Here is a 13384-nt window from a genome sequence, read left to right on the forward strand (position 1 = left end):
ACAGGTAATTTTCTTTCAGCCATCGGATTATTCATGTACCTCGGTATTCCTGATTCCTTCCGCGAGAGATCCGCCCCTGAACGCCAAAGAAGGCGCCATCTCCTTGTTCAGTGGAGTGGCCGTTCCAAGGGGCGCAGAAACACGAGATTTGCTAGCGGGTTCTTAGTGTCTTCCAGAATCCTTCTACAGAGGTTCTAGCGCCGAAATTCGCCACGCGCGGACATCTCCGTCAGACGCTGGGTCCCCGGTAGCTTTGATGAAACAAAACATTGCGCACTAGTGGTTTTCCTTATCGGAAGTGATATCAGAATAAAAAAGTGAAAGAGGAAAAGGAAAATGAAAAATCCAAAAGTTTGAATCGAAATAAAAAAATGATGTATGATGTTAGTTTGACTTTCCTCCCCGCGATAGCAACGAAGTCTATGACGTGTTCCACCTCGCACCTCGCACGCTATATCTAGATCGAGTAAGTACTGTGGATCCCACGTATTGAAGATGAATGGATTGTTACGCGCTCCTTGGCGGTTTTGTTATTACGCTTGCGGATCGTCCCGACAGATCCCCCTTTACGTTTTTACGTCTCGGCGGGGTCTCCCCTGAGGGTCCAAATACGGCCGACGGGCTGGTTTCTATTCCCGGCTATGCCGAACCATTTTCCTCGTCCGCGGCTACCAAGTTCCCTGGGTTCTAGGTCGAAGGATGAAGGAGCCAGCCTTGCATGCCCGGGCGATTGTTTGTTTCAGGGGGGAGGGTGACACTTGCCGGGACTTGTGGCTTTCTCATCTATAGCCCATTCTACCCGAGGCTAGGAAGAATTGAGGCTCTTTCAGCCCTGGACGCATAGCAAGGCTTCCCTCCCCCCCTTTTTTCTGTTGAGTTTTGTCGTATTCTGTTGAGAGAGCTGAACACCCCTGGTCCGTTTTCGGGGCTGACGCGAAATTATGTGGTCGCCGAATAAAGCCCCTATTGCAGTAACACGTGGAGGTCTTAACGCCTCAGATCTCGACGTGACTCACTTTAGGTAGACGTTCGACCCGGCAAATCCCACGTGGTGAAATTCCCCACATAGCTCGCGCGATATGCTTACGAGAATAGATATGACGAAAGAGAAAGAAAAAAAAAAAAGGTTGTAGGGCGCGGGAAAAACCACATGGGAGAACTGGGTCCTAGTTCGGGCTGGCGGAGCCTGTTGCGTAGAGCGAAATGCGGAAGAATGGAGCATGAAGTGTGAAAAACACGAGGATAGAAATTCAAATTTCAGGGGCCGCTCGGTTCAATTAGTCCTGTTGGCTAGTTCTAGCCCGCCATGACAAATGATGGAACTGGGAGGCTATTCCCAAAGATAGGACATCCGCCAGCCACCAGGTCAGTACTGGTGGACATAGACAAAGATCGAGCTTAGCGCGAGCCACGAAGTCAAGCGAGAGTTCAGAACAGCCGAAGCCACGTTCCGGCTGGGTAGCCGGATTGCAAGTGCTGCCGTATTCCGCAACGATTGACATCTCCTTACTGATTTATCGGGAGTTATCCTGTGAGGGTTATTTTATACTTCGTCCTGGTTGAGGATCACCGGAGAAACGCAATTTTGACTGGTCGGAATGGGGTTACCGTCCTACGCGGCCAGACCGTGGCTTGTCTCCTCTCCAGACCTGATTAGTTCAGGACGCACAAAGTTCAGCATGGGGACTTGGGCAGCGGGCGAGAACGACGATCCCCCCAAGTTTCACAACACTAAGCATGCTCTGGGTGATGGGCGCAAGGGTCTGTTCGCGGCGTCTTACAGTTCCGCACATGACTCGTAAGATTTTCGGTTGGGGGTTTGAGCTAGACCAGGCCAAGTAGTGTAATAGTGTAATGTAGGGAGTACGCAGGGGGAAGACGATCTTTTTCCTGATAGTATCTGATTATATTCGTGGCTGCCCATAATCCAGCCTCAGAACCATGGAACTTTCCAAGGTTCAAGTGGATGCGCAATATGGGTAGAGGTGAATTGCATGAATTCGTTGTCGCGTGGCGGTCAGGGATCATCGATACAACTAAGGGTTATAATACCCGTATATCCATCAGCACCAATTCGGGTAGATTAGTACCGCTACATTCCCCCAACTCGTTTGGAATTAGCGGATCATCATACGAGGATCACTGGGTCTTGGCTTTGCACTCTGCCGTTGACTGTCTGACCGCAATTCTGGCGCATGGAGAATTATCCGGAATGATGCTAGCGGGCCTCTCAATTTTTGATGATGCCCACTTGATCTCGGCGATAACGGCTAGTTTGGCGGAACTAAGCGACGCTTCCTCGCGTGTGCAGTAGCAGTTTCACTTATTGGCTTTTCGCTAATACGCGCCAAGATTCCACTGTCGTTGTTCCTCGATCGATGTGCACTTGATCTGATTTGTGATTTGTGATTTTGACTATTTTTTTTTTTGGTTTTTTTGACAGCTCTAGTTCCTGATCAGAGCCTCAGCTTTCGGGCGCCGATCGAAAGCGTCTCGCCCGGTGACTGAATCGCGGGGCTTATGGCCCTCGTTGGACCCTTCCCCTACCTATTTGTACTATTTTTATTCTTATTCTACGCGAGAGGTAGACCATGGTACTGGTGCACATGAGAACCATTCCCGCAAAGTCTCGCATGCGCGGTCTGGAAACTATAGATCGAACTCCAATCCACGTGGCTCATCGAAAGTCGATAGATCTCGAGTATGCGCAATGTGTCACATCTTTCTCCGATTTGCATGATATATGGATCATTTTCTGGACCCGGGATATCCGAACGACCCCATAAAGTGACATGTCCACCTTTGCGCAAAGCATTTCTGTCATGGCAAGCGTGATCTCCAGCCAATCCAAGGTGCTCGTCGGCTCCTGGCGGACGAGCTCGCATTGACGCTGGGGTCTCTCCTCGGCTGGTTGGCCAGCCTTGCTGAGCACTGCCTCGCAGGATCCAGGCTGACGTGTATGACAGCGAGCTTCGTTTCCATCTGTCTCAGGAAGGGGTTCGCGCCATGTTCTCTGGCAGGGTTCTCGGGCAGAGCAAATCACGGAAAGGTAGAAAGACTAACGGGTAAACTCCGATTTGAAGAATCTTGGAGTCGGTGCCAATTGCGCATTTTACGGCTAGTGAGGCTCAACCACCAAGTAAGGATATCTATCCAACAGGGGGACGATCGACGGTCTAAGGAAAGCGATGCGAGCCAGTACTGTAGGTGATTTGACAAGCCAATTCTTATGTTTCTATTGTGCGTCTGTGCGCCTCCATTCCATCTTCTAGAATCAGTCAGAAGCCAAGCGTTGGGGAGATGAAACAAGCCGTTTGACGGGATAAAACAGCCGCACTTGAACGCCAATCATTGGGAGCCTCAGGCGCTCAGACTCCACGTGTGTCCACGTGGACCACATGGGACTCTCCGAAGCCTGGAAAGTCCGAAGAACCCCACGCCACGGTGGAAAGCCTGAAACACGAAACACCATGCGCAAGATACAAGACATAAAAACCTGAGTCAAGTACTTCGTGGCGCCGGGGTCCACCCCGATCGGAGGTGACTGAAACGTGGAATGCCACAGAACGTTGCCTTATCGCTCGAGACATCCAGTGCGGCAAGAACGATGGAAAATACTCCGGCGAAGATCCGACTCTAAAAAGCAGTAATGGGGATCGAAGGTACCTCGCCACCACCCGATAAGGTTCCTGACAGTACTGGGGTGGGCGAAGGTTTCCCACGTGGGCGTGAGTTCAAAAGCGCCGTTGCCTGTTCGGGCCAGGGGGCCGAGAGAAACGAAGCCAGTTCGGAGCAAGGTGGGGTGTTGTGACCATCGTGTCCCAATGAGAACCAGGGTGAGATACATGATAGGAGGCCACTTCCTACATCGGGATGCCACTATGCCTCTTTGGGGAAGTGTCCAGTTCTGCGCGAAGAAGAAAAAGGGGGAGTTCCGAATCAGCCTTTGGAGGATCATTACATCGGTAATACCATTACCTGGCGATCTTCAGGCGGATCTGATTCGGTGTATGGTTCTCATTTCCCTGGCTCGCTGACGGTTGGGTCCATGGGAGCCTCGGCGACCCCGGGGATGGTGAAATCATCGACTTGGTATTTGGAATTGGCGTGGGGGTACACCACCCAGATGATGGTAGTTGTGAATTTGCTGGCCAGCGTGGTCTGGACACAGTGAACCGGCCTGACGACCATGGGCATAGGACTGATACGCCGTACTGCCGTACGAGGCGGGAAAAGTGAAAAGAAGAAAGGAAGGGGAGATCACTCACAGTATGCACTGCGGGCATCCGGTCGCAGTTTCAGGCCCGAAACAAGGAACCCCACCGATCTTTACCATGAGGCAATCCCCTCCCTTGGCCCACGTTGCTTGGGTGCAGCATACCTAAACTCTTTCCGGCTGGACTCACGCGTGGGCTGTGGGTCATTTCATTGACAGGAATGGCTGTGATTCTTCACAAGGGATATCACAGTCGGTTTTTTTTTTTTTCTTCTTTCTTCGTTCTTTACTTAGACCCGCCCTTTTTCGTTTTTCCCTCAATTTATTCTTTTCGCTTCATTGCACTCTCCCGCTTGGGCTTTTTTTTTTTCCCTTTTTATTCTCTCCCCTCTTCCATCACTCCTCATAGATACCTAAGGTATTGGTTGACTGAAAAATAAAATAAGATAAATGATTCAGAATCAAAAAGGGAAAAAAGAGAAGGGAAAAAAATAATAATAAGAAACCAAGAAACTAGGGAATCGGAAACTATAGTGTATAATTTCCTCCCAACCTCGTTTCCCCCTTCCTTTTCATTCCTAATTCCCCTCCCCCATTCCCCTCCTCTCCCGTACACTGTATAAGGAGTTCCACCCAAAATTGGCTTTACAACTTTACAACACCTCGACGTATTTTTGAATGGAATCGTGGGTACCAGTTTAATGTTACCCACTTTTCACGAAAGTGGTTTACTCAAAAGACTTCCCATTCAATGCCAACTCTACCTTCCTTGAACCACCCCAGCGAACCTCTCCCAGTTCCTGCAGTTCCTGAGCCTTCCATCGTTCATTCTTCAACCCCTGCGACTGATCCGATTCCCATTCAGCCCTCATTTACTGGGTCAGTCGTTGGTTCGATTTCAAGACGCAATCGACGTTCCTTTGCTGCCTTGGCTCAGAGAACCTCCAGCGCCCTGGCGAGTTGGTCCACCATTGCTACTCCAACACTGCACACCTCCACCTCCTCCAGCAGTCTGAGCAAAACCAAGAACCCCTTGACCCCGCCATTGTCCGACGACGAGCAATTGTCCCTCTGGCGCCCTTATTCTCCGGATCCGCCTCAACGCCGCCTGACTCTTCAGCGCGTTCCGACCCCTCCTCAAGACTTTCGCAGCCTGTCCGGCCCTGCGCCAACTGTGCCCCCCAAAATGCACCAAACGTCGTCAAGGTTGTTGCGCATGACCGAAGATGAGCGGCCCTTCACCAAGGTAGGTCACTACTGGGAATATCGAGAGTGGCATGGGCCACGGTCCGAATAGCCCGCATTAGAGTAACTAACAATCACCGTTAGGATTTCATGGACTTGTTCTCCACCCTCATGGTGAGCTTGAAGTTGGATTCGCACCGAGTTCGCTTCACGCGCTATGATCACACCTTCACCTCGGAAGAGGCGATCAATAACTTGGGCTCGCTCAAGTTCTCCCAGTCGAACCGCATGCCCGACCCCAAGGATCCTTCGCGCATCGTGACCACAACCACAACCACCACCTTTTCCATGGCCAAGGAGATGGCCCGCTCCGTGTGTCAGCGCTTCGTGGATGCTCGCTTCATCGAGTCAGTAGATGGCAAGGCTTTGCCGATTTTCCCTATGAAGGGAGCGCTTTTCCAGCTCACTCCCAAGGGTATCAACATCCTGCAGCGATTCTGTCAGCGGAACGGAATTACTGCTCGTCACGTGATGGACGTGCTAGAGTCAACGCGCAATACCATGCAACTGGTAAACCTCGAGCGAGATACCGAAACCGATAAGCTGTCGCATGACCGAGCCACTATTGAAGTCATCTTCCGCCGTTTCGCTGGTCAAGATGGCCCCAACGTCAAAAGCAGCATCTCTACTTCCGATTCCGACTCGTTAAGCGACTACTCCAACGGTATTGTGGGTGTGAAGATGGCTCGGGAGCGTAAGCTGCATGATGGAAAGTCCTACACCAACACCTTTACCGGAAAAGGTGCTGTGGATTGGTTGATGGATTGTTCGACAACTATCGAACGCCGCGAGACTTGCCTGATTGCGGAGTTGTTCCTCAAGTATGGTTTAATTACCATGATCCAGGACGACAAGTCCTATCCCGACTCGAACGCCGTCTTCCAACCGTCCAAGTATGCGATCTACGCCATTACCGAGCGAGGACAGCGCGTGTGTGGATGGATTGCTCGTGACAAGGCCCGTGATGCCAATGCCAGCACCAACCACACTACCTACGACAGCCGTGGTATGCCCCGTGACTCTAACAACGCTCGACTGACCCACATCTTGGGTGACCCCGCCCTTCGTCTACTCTTCCGCGAATTTTTGCGTTACTCGCTGTGCGAGGAGAACCTTTCCTTCTATCTCGATGTTTCCGAGTTTACCGCCAACTACCACAAGGCGGAGAAGACGGGCACATTCACCAAGGTCGACTCGGTGCGCGAGACCCTGGCTGCGGCCTATGGTGAGTTTTGCGGCCCATCGAATTTGCATTCGTGTTTGCTCTCTAACACAACTTTAGGTTTGTACAACGCGTTCCTGGCCCCTGGATCACCCTGTGAATTGAACATTGACCACGCGCTGCGCAACAGCCTGGCCAGTCGTATGACCAAGGCTGTGGGCGACGACGAGTCAATGTTTAAGAGTCTTCAGGAGGTGGTCCACCTCTTCGAGCTTGCTCAGACCTCGGTCTTCAAGCTGATGTCGAGTGTAAGTCTGATCCTATCCGGAGATAAGTGTGCCTGGTACTGACTTGCACTTCCAGGACTCCGTTCCGAAATTCCTTCGTGACCCGAAGTACTCCGTGGTCCTACAGGAGCACGACGTGGACATCTTTGGCGGTACACGCTCGTACTCGCCGACCCCCGGCGGCCCGGAACGAAGCATGAGCCGTTCAGCTCGGTCATGACAATCATCGATTGATGCCTACATATCAGCAAATGCCCGGCCTCGACGTGATTCGAACGTCCCCAAGTCCCTTGTCCGCGCATAATCGCCAAGCTTCAACGCTTTTTCGCCCGAATCAAAGTCCAGCGGATGCGATACCGGGCCAACCAAGTCATATCCACTTCCCGTACTTGTGCGACTGCAACGCGGGAATCACACCCGCGACGGGGATCTCGCGCAATGAGTCTGAGGAAACAGGGGAGAGCTCTGGTTTCGAGCATTCCGATTTTGTCATGATCGCTTCCGACCACGAATTTCCCTTCTCTGATTTTCAATTGGCATGCAGCCTAGATCCCCCTGGTTCTTGGGCTGCCCTTCTATTCCCTGTTTCATTGTTCCCCTCGCCACGAGCTTTTCCTTTATTCCTTCCAGATGAAAGACGTTACGATCGATGCCTCATGTTATAGAGAAGGCCGGAATTTCCTTTGGGACCCCCTCCCCCCTCCCCCCTTCCCCTCCACCTTGTAATATTTGAATGACGGTTTTCTTCATTCTTTATGCACGATATCCCTTTCTGCTGGCATCTTTTCAACCTTGGAGAGGCGCCAGAGCCGCAAAAAAAAAGCATCAGAAAATTTCCCCAGAACAAAAGACCGGTGGTTGAAACTTGCATGCTTTGATTTTGTTTTCGTTGAGCATCAGACATGGCGTTTATCATTGCATTTTTCCTTCTCGCCATATTTTTATCCATTTGATTCTTTCTGCATGGATTTCGAAGCATTTGACAGTCCGATATTTTGTCTTTTTTTTCTTCTTTTTTCCTCATTATTTTCCCTTTGTCACATGCATTGTTCCTCAAGGCACAGCGAGTGAGTTCTGGTTTTTTTTTTTGTATGTCATATCTTACCAGTTCCCACGGGGTCTGTAATGCAGATTACGATATCATATAGTCTTGTCCCTTGTAGTCTTCTATGGAGTGAGGGTAGTGACTTGATTAGCATAGATCATTAGACATCAGACGCATTCACTGGTGATATTGAAGTACTAAACATGCATTTTATTGTGAATCGGGCTGCCACGTCCATCGTAGGGCTGGCTTCTCTCCTTTTGCTATGCCACAAACCAGTGCAGATAGGAACAGGAAATGAACATAAACGCACCCCATAACAAGGCCAATGTACCGGGCCTTTGCCACTCAATTAACGATACACAGCTGTCCAAGGCAAGAAGTGTATGAAATTGTATAGATTCTTGAACGCCAAGCCGCACCTAATGTTATGTGTCATCAAATTGCATTTTCGAGAAAGAAACCGCAGAATTGACAAAAGGGGAATCGAAGTATCAAAGAAACAAAAGTACCGAAGAAGAGAATCTATTTGGAACCCCAGCCTCGCAGCCTCATGCCTTCTTCAATCGCAGTCCAAATACCCTCCACAACCTCCCGATCCCTCCATCGTCCCCCGCCGTGAATTCCACCCTTCTCGTCCCATCGCTCTACGGCGAAACTCTCCACGCCACGACCCCATCCCTTCACCTGCGCTGGAACTTCCTCGCCGCGCCAGCCAACGTAGATACCGGTTGCGTGCTTGAATAGCTCAGGTGGAGAAGACCATTTGTAGGACTTGAACTGCCAGGTCTGCCCGGTGGTGAAGACGGCGACGAGTCGGGACCAGTACTCCGGCTTGAAGTTGGTGGTGCCGTCGACGAGAATGAACTTGGTTGGCTTGAGGCCGCGGCTGCCGGAGCCGGAGCCGATTGCTGAGGCGTTGGGGTTGGACGGGTCGGCTTTGATGCGTAGTGGGCGCTTGAGTTCCATGAAGTTTGCTTCAGTAGATGTGCTGAGAGTTGGGTGGTCAGGTGGGACGAAGACGCCGTCTTGGAGGAAGGATTTGATATTTGACATGCGGATAAGAGATGAGGCGGAGGGGGAGAGGAGGATGATGGGGTCCGGACGGGAGTTGGATTTGCGCGATGATGGCATTGAGAGGCCGGCTGATGGGGCGGGAACCATTGATGAGCTCTTCACGCCTGGTTTAGCGCCTGCTTGGCCCGGGCGGTTGCGGCTTAGGAACACCTCGGCACTCTTGCGGACGTGAGAGAAGTCCTGTCCATATAGAATTAGCTTCGTTGACATTCTCATTCCTCAATTGGGAGATTCAGCTCACTGTAGGCTTGATACCGCGCAGCACCGTATTCCGATCTCCGGTCTTTCGCTCTCCATTGTAAATCTCCTGCAGCCGCGGGTCGATTTGCTTCTGTGCTCGACCTGGAGCAGCGCCTGGTACAGCACCAACGGGCCCACTGGGCACCTGTGGAATGCCCCCCGTCGCACCAGAGGCAATTCCAGCGGACGCATCAGCCTGGGCAGCACCGGCAGCCGCAGCGGCCGCCTCAGCTGCAGCTGCAGCACCCTCGAGCGGCTTGATGTGGTCACTTCCATCCGAGGCTCCTTCAAGCCAGGTAATGAGGTCGAGACGCTCAAGGAAAACGAGATTCTGAACCTGCTCTCCCTGGCCCTTCGCCTTGAGGGCTTCATTCAGCTCCTGCGCCGAGGCAATGTACTCGGGAATAGCGACATCCTTCTTCTGCCACGCGAAGAAGATACTGCGCAGATCGACAGCCTCTTTCGTGGCATCGGAGACGAACCGTGTCCTTGCTCCCAAAGGAATTGCCTGTGGAATTGGCTGTGCGAAGTAGAGATGTGTCGCCTGAGCTAGGTCTTCTGTCGCATTTTCGTCGGTGAGCTCAGATGAAGTCGTCGGCTTTGGGAGATTGCCGGAGGCGATGGCGCGTCGAAGTGAGAGGAGAGGGTCTTGTTCGGCCGCGGACATGATCTTGATGAAGGGTACAGCGCCCTGGGAGAAGCTGCGGTTGGATTGGGAGCAACTAGTAATTGCGCCTGGAAGTTCGGCGGATGCGCGATTAAGCTCGGTGCACGTGACTTGGATGGATCGTCTTTGTCTAGACCATGGTCATTAGGAATGCTTTACGCAATTAGGAACTACTTATTTCATTTGCGAGAATTGCATCTGATATTAATTAAGAATATTTTTGGTCTGTCTTTCTAACATAGCCAGGAAGATATCACTCCAATCGGCCACTTTGAACTCATACTACGCAGCCCCGAGCCGATGTACCGCCACATCCAGCTCCACGCACCCAACAAGGCGGTGACTCCTGTAAAAATGATCAAGGTACCGTATTTGGTAGTATAGCCTGTTGCATTGTCCAGGCCATTCGGATCACCCACAGACCCCTGGTGAAGTGGTAATGTACTCAGCGGTCCACTCACAACATTTCCAATACCTCGACCACCAGCAAGCAAACCAAATACTAATCCAGTCTCCAAGGATGGAGAGGAATCATGTTTGATCTGCGTTATCACTGACCAAGTGGAAATGAATCCACCTGCGAAGAAGCCATAACTGATCGAAAAAGAGTAAGTAGAGCAATGCCAGTATGTGACGTTTCGTTACCAGCCATGCCCCAGAAAAGGAAGACCGATAAAGCAGATCCGATTGAAGAGAGCGATAGAATATTAGTGACTGCGAAGCGATCACAGAGCATTCCGAGTGCAATGCCGCCGAAGATGGATGTTGCGTTGAAGAGTGAGACGAGCATCGTGCCCATTGTCACTTGCAGGCCGATTGTTACCGTTGAGTAGGAGGGGAGATATGTCGAGGGAAGGAAGTATCCGAAACTCTGGATGATGTTGTCCACTTGCAGCATCCAGAAGGTGGCCAGGCGTAGGAAACTAAGATCCAGGCGACGGGTAGCAGACGAACGCGACACTGGAATCCGGGGTTTCATGAACGGCAGGGACAGAATGGTCGATATAAACTATGAAACAGTAAGTGGTTGACAGGGAGAGTAGCTCGTGAGGCAGAAGGCTCATACCGTGATAATCGCCCAAGCACGCAAAGTAGTACTCGAACCAAAGTGATCGAGAGAAGAAGCTGTGATAAAAGGAAGAGCCACGCCAGTGACGCTCTTTGCAGCCCACATAACACCCAGTGCAAAGCCCTTCTTCCGGATAAACCACTGATCAAGATACAGCGAGTTCGGGCTCCATAGGAGGCCATTACCGATGGCGCATACTACGCCCTGGGTAGCGATCAGATGCCATATTTCCGTCGAGAAGGAAGAAAGAGTCGACCCGATCACCGTGATGACCAGTCCAGCTGGGGCGCAGTATGTTTGCAGGGTACGGATACCGGGTCAGCAGCGTGAAGGTCACTGGTGACATGAGATAGAGAATGCCCTGGCAGGTCCATCAGCTTAGAGATTGGTCGTATCAGAAGGGTTGAGCGGGCGTGGAAACGTACTCCTGAAGTGGCTCCAACAGTGGCAAGATCTCCTTTGTTTCCCTGCAGGACACTATGAGTCGTATAATACTCTTGGAAGACCCCAAACACGGTAGAGAAGCCTGCGGCAGATTAGTTCGTATATTTGAGTCATTCTCAAGTTGAGGTATACCCCAAGTTGACAGCTGAATGAGACACGACGATGCCAGCATTAACCAGGCAGCTCTTCCTCCATCTGCCTGTCGTAGCGCTCGCTGTTCGATGTCAAATTCTTGAGTTTGTTGAGACTGGGCCTCGTTCAAGGCGAAGGATTCAAGAGAGACGCTCATCGTTGCGCTGTTGCATGTACCTTAGCAGGGCAGAGAGTGGAAATTGAACAGCGAAAGATCTCAAAAGGCAGATCAGTAGTCCCAGCGTGCTTCGTCCCCTAGTCCTTCTACTTACAGTATGTCGGCCCCCAATCTTTATGTTGGGGCAAGAAAACTTCACAGGTGAGGCAAGACACTTCCACCGTTCATTTCTCAGTCCTTATAAACTACTTCCATGTACTGAGGAATCTATCAAAAGAATCTTTGTCAATGCTCACCAGTTCAGGTGCGTCTATGACCAAAGATGCAAACCAAGCATGATTATACACCGAAACCAAAATTGACCTACAAACAATTTCGAACGGAAGGACAATACTACACTCTACGATCAAGTTGAGACGATGCGACAAAAATGATCAACGTGTTGTTCATACAAGCTATCCGTACCATGAGAAATGGTGACGTCGAAGGGGAGAAAACGTAATTCAGCAGATAATCTCACAAATCATGAAAGATCGAGCACTGCATTCGAGTAGCAGCCCTGTTCCCTGAACCCATTCCTGGTATTTCCGTAACCATCCATTCCCAGTCAATTGACACGCCGAGTACGCCTCAAAAGAGAAAAACAAAAAAGAAGAACTGTCATCCAAACAGCCCGAAACGCCAGGCCCGCTCAGTAGGGGCCAGATCAAGTCACGCAAGAAAGATTTTTGGAGTCGTTAACACGTAAGTCCATAAGTTCACCCACCGCACGAGAACATGTCACTGTGAACAGGTCACGATGAGATGGAGGGGATGTGAGGTTGAGTAGGTTCCGGAGCGTCTTTCATTACTGCATCGGGTGAACTTAGTGGTGCCTCTGCCTTGGCGACGGGAGGAGCCTTGCTGGGAGTCTTTTCACCATCGGCACTGGGGGTTGGGCCTGACCCTGGCGTGGAGGGTGATGTCTGGGAAGCGAAACTTGCTGCCTGAACCTGGGACTTCTCCGAATTGGGAGTGGTCGTCATGGTATTTCTTCGGTTAAGATAATCACCGAGGCTGAGCTTTTTCTTGGCAGGGGTAGGTGCAGGTGCCGCGGAGAGAGCCGGAGGCATAGTGGCATTGGGAGATGTATCAAAGTTGGTCGGAGAATTGAGAGATGCGGTTCTCGGGCTGACCGCGGAAGAAGGGGCGGTAGGAATTGTAGATGGAGGGGGCATAGTGACACGAAGGTTGCCACGACCAGCCGGCATTATAGAGCCAGGGAGACGGGTGTTGTGAGCAGCAGTGGATGGCCAGGGAGGAGGGATAGGCGGCTTGCTGAGATCCTGATTGGCTGGAAGCGATTCAGACTCAACATTGCTAGAGTCACCTTGCAACTCTGCATCCATTTGGCCAAGTGGCGTTGAAGGCTTCTGCTCGTTGTCCGCATCGACCATGGCAAAATCGCTGTGACTGACCACTGGAGATCGAACCGTGTAAGGGGATGACGATGCTGCAGGACCCGCACTATCGGAACCGGCCGAAGATAATTGCTGCCGCGCATCCTCTTCGGATTTCATCCGATCCATGCTAAACCTTTTCAACAGCCGTAGAGTTATAGGGACAAAAACCGAACGAGGGCGCGGTGACGGGTCGCGGAGTATGGAATCCTCGGATTCGCTCAGATCGGCCTGGACGGCGGC

At 51.4% G+C, this 13384-nt stretch overlaps 3 protein-coding genes across 3 annotated transcripts; 1 reads left to right on the forward strand and 2 right to left on the reverse strand.

The window, feature by feature from the left end:
* Positions 1-4967: 4967 nt before the first annotated feature.
* flbA (developmental regulator FlbA) lies at positions 4968-7130 on the forward strand (the record flags this gene model as incomplete). Its single annotated transcript, XM_056970420.1, has 4 exons — positions 4968-5462; positions 5546-6686; positions 6744-6931; positions 6987-7130. 4 exons carry the CDS (start codon positions 4968-4970, stop codon positions 7128-7130), a joined length of 1968 nt encoding a protein of 655 aa, XP_056820452.1.
* Positions 7131-8480: 1350 nt separating this feature from the next.
* On the reverse strand, positions 8481-10918 carry N7477_008758 (RNA polymerase II accessory factor CDC73 family protein; the record flags this gene model as incomplete). Its single annotated transcript, XM_056970421.1, has 3 exons — positions 8481-9212; positions 9274-10069; positions 10575-10918. 3 exons carry the CDS (start codon positions 10916-10918, stop codon positions 8481-8483), a joined length of 1872 nt encoding a protein of 623 aa, XP_056820453.1.
* Positions 10919-12496: 1578 nt separating this feature from the next.
* N7477_008759 (uncharacterized protein) lies at positions 12497-13270 on the reverse strand (the record flags this gene model as incomplete). The annotated part of the gene is made up of 1 exon (XM_056970422.1): positions 12497-13270. The coding sequence occupies one exon, from the start codon at positions 13268-13270 to the stop codon at positions 12497-12499; it is 774 nt and encodes a 257-aa protein (XP_056820454.1).
* Between the last annotated feature and the right edge of the window lie 114 nt (positions 13271-13384).

This window comes from Penicillium maclennaniae (genome assembly GCF_028827695.1).
Source record: "Penicillium maclennaniae strain IBT 15551 chromosome Unknown utg000007l:1.0-4884863.0:1.0-4888362.0, whole genome shotgun sequence".
NCBI lineage: Eukaryota > Fungi > Ascomycota > Eurotiomycetes > Eurotiales > Aspergillaceae > Penicillium > Penicillium maclennaniae.